Below are 2,462 nucleotides of genomic sequence, written 5' to 3'. Positions count from 1 at the left end.
TCAACACCAGTACCCCCAGGACCTACCCCACGGCGTGGGAAAACGGTTGCTCCCTCGCACGCAGACAGGCCTCTGTGCCAGCCGGGGTTGGGCCGCCTTCCTGCCCTCAGGAGGGGCTCCCCACCCTGACTGGAGAGTACTAAGACCCAGAGAGGGGCCCACTAGCTCCGCGGTAGGTAGGAAACCCCCAGGAGCTCCCCTCTGCATGGGTGATGATTTGGTGAGAGCCTCCACCGCGCCCCGACTTCCTGTCCTGCCTGTGGGTCGGGCTTTAGCCAGACTCCAGCCTCTGCTGCCACCACTGAATAGGAAGTGCAGCTCTCAGAAGTCACCGACAGCTTCCAGCCCTCAGATCTGCGACAAAGAGAAGTCCTGCCTCCCCATGAACCCACTGAGGGGCTCAGGACAGCAAGTGCAAGGCATGCTTTGTGCCCCAGCACCAGACTGGCAAGTGCTGGCATTGCTCCCTCATCATCCTCCAGCTCTGAGCCTCTAGTCCGCCTTCCTGTCCTCACTCCCTGGAGTGCTACGTCGGACATCCTGCCCGGGGCCTCCATTAGTCTGTCCCATGGACTTTGCTCGGTCTCTGCTCACTGCGGCTGTGAGGATGACAGCACTGCCCCAAGGTAGAGTGGGAGCAGGCGTCCAGGGGGCACAGCAATGGCTCGGAATCAGCCCACCTGACGGGGGCCGTGGTTCCCTCTCGGGCACTAACTCTGCAGAGCTCCCTGAGGAGGCATGAGATTGACAGTGCCCCGCAGACTGCAGCTGGGTTTCGAGGGCACTCCAAGGGTCCTGGGAGGGGGTGGGGGTGGGAGTGGGCTTCATGAGGTCCACGGAACATGTCACTTACTAAAAAAAAAAAGTGTATGAATTTCAAATTTTTCGCACCAAAATAAACTCATACTTTAATTTCATTTTACCACAAACATCTGAAGTCCTTGGTATATAATCTCTCTTTCTTGGTATATTGCATCTTTTAAAAATTTTTCTTATTTATTCGTTTATTTATTTTTGGGTTTGCTATGAGAGATGTGTCCTTGCTGGAGAGAGAGAGAGAGATTGAGAGAGAGAGAGATCACCCCCTAGGTGGATGGCCACACCGCAATCCATTCTCCTACACTCTCCTCTCAGGACTTTGGGCAACTATGATATGACACAAGAACTCACAGTGTTTTCAAGCTGCAGTTCCTGGACTCAAATCGTGTTGTTGGCCATGTAAGATCAAGTCTCCCCAACCTCCACACCACCTGTTGGCCAATAAATTGTATCTTTAAAAAATCTTAAAACTGCTAAAGAGGGACAAGTAGGTGGCATGGTAGTTAAGGGGCTGGACATTCCCACATGGTCAACCACGGTTTGAGTCCCGTACCTGACGGCTTGCTTTCTCACTTTCCCTCTCTCTCTCTCTCTGTCTGTCTCTGTGTGTGTGTCTCTCTGATCAAATTAAAATGAAAGAATAAATAAAATTAAATAATAAAAAAAAGTGCTAAAGACTCAGGACCAATAGGAGGTGTGGTGGTTAAAGTGGCTGGCTGTGCGGTTCGAGCCCTAGACCTAGCAGCTTCAAATCCATGCTGGGGGGACTGTGGTAGGCAGCTAGTTAGCCGTGAGCAGGCAGCCCTAAGAGAAAAGCGAAAGGCTCATCTAGCTCCAGGTGCCAGGAGGGCGAGGCAATTTGCCATCTTCCTTCCTTGAGGCCTGAGGGAAGTACACAGGATCACTCGTAGATTTTTCTCTTATCAAAAAGACCTAAGCAAGGAGAATGGAGGAGAAGGGATTGAGGCGTGACCATCCCCCCTGGGAGGTGATTTCTCGCTTTCTGTCTCTATGTCTCTCTCTGTCTGTCTGGCGAGCGCACGCGCCCTACAGTGAAAAAATCTCTCAAAAAAAAAAAAAAAAAAACCTAAGCAAGCGTTTTTTGGTCAATGCCCCAATTCCTATTAGGGCAATAGACTAACTGGGCAGTCTAATTGGGGCAACCTGGCTGCATCCGGCAACATGCGCAATTAGGTGATCAAGCTCCTCATTCTTTACCTGTGAGGAAGGTGCGCAGGTGCAGGAAAAGTGTGGATTCAAATTTAAAGGAAGAACATAGGCAGCGTAAGGAGCCTCCCACTAATGAATATTCATGACCTCTAGTAATAAAAGTAACGGTTAACTAGTACCAAGCGCGGTTGTCATCTGGCAATCTGCCCGCCCAGCCATCTTTTTGGGTGTATTTTCTTGCTTTCCTTTCCTTGCTTTCTATTAAGTCTTTTTTTCTACCTACTTCATTCGTGGTTGCAGTTTCATTTTGCGCCTAGGGACAGATCTCTAATTTTAGTGATCTGGACCCAAAGAACCAAGGATTTCACAACGCAGCTCAACACTTTCCCATCCGTTAACAGGACCAGCAGATGGCATAATGATTATATTGCTTGACACCCACGTAGTCAACTGTGGATTGAGTCCAGGTTCAG

General features: G+C 50.2%; 1 protein-coding gene across 1 annotated transcript in view; it reads left to right on the top strand.

The window, feature by feature from the left end:
* Window positions 1–607: 607 nt before the first annotated feature.
* Window positions 608–2,462, top strand: part of NCR2 (natural cytotoxicity triggering receptor 2) — a 21,761-nt gene continuing 19,906 nt past the window's right edge. The window contains 1 exon segment of the mRNA XM_027771883.1: window positions 608–626. Within this exon segment, the coding sequence (XP_027627684.1) occupies window positions 608–626 (19 nt within the window).

The sequence above is a fragment of the Tupaia chinensis genome, unplaced genomic scaffold, assembly GCF_000334495.1.
Source record: "Tupaia chinensis unplaced genomic scaffold, TupChi_1.0 Scaffold000238_1, whole genome shotgun sequence".
Lineage (NCBI taxonomy): Eukaryota > Metazoa > Chordata > Mammalia > Scandentia > Tupaiidae > Tupaia > Tupaia belangeri.
The sequence above is the reverse complement of the archived record's forward strand: the minus strand, read 5'-3'. Positions and strand labels throughout refer to the sequence as shown.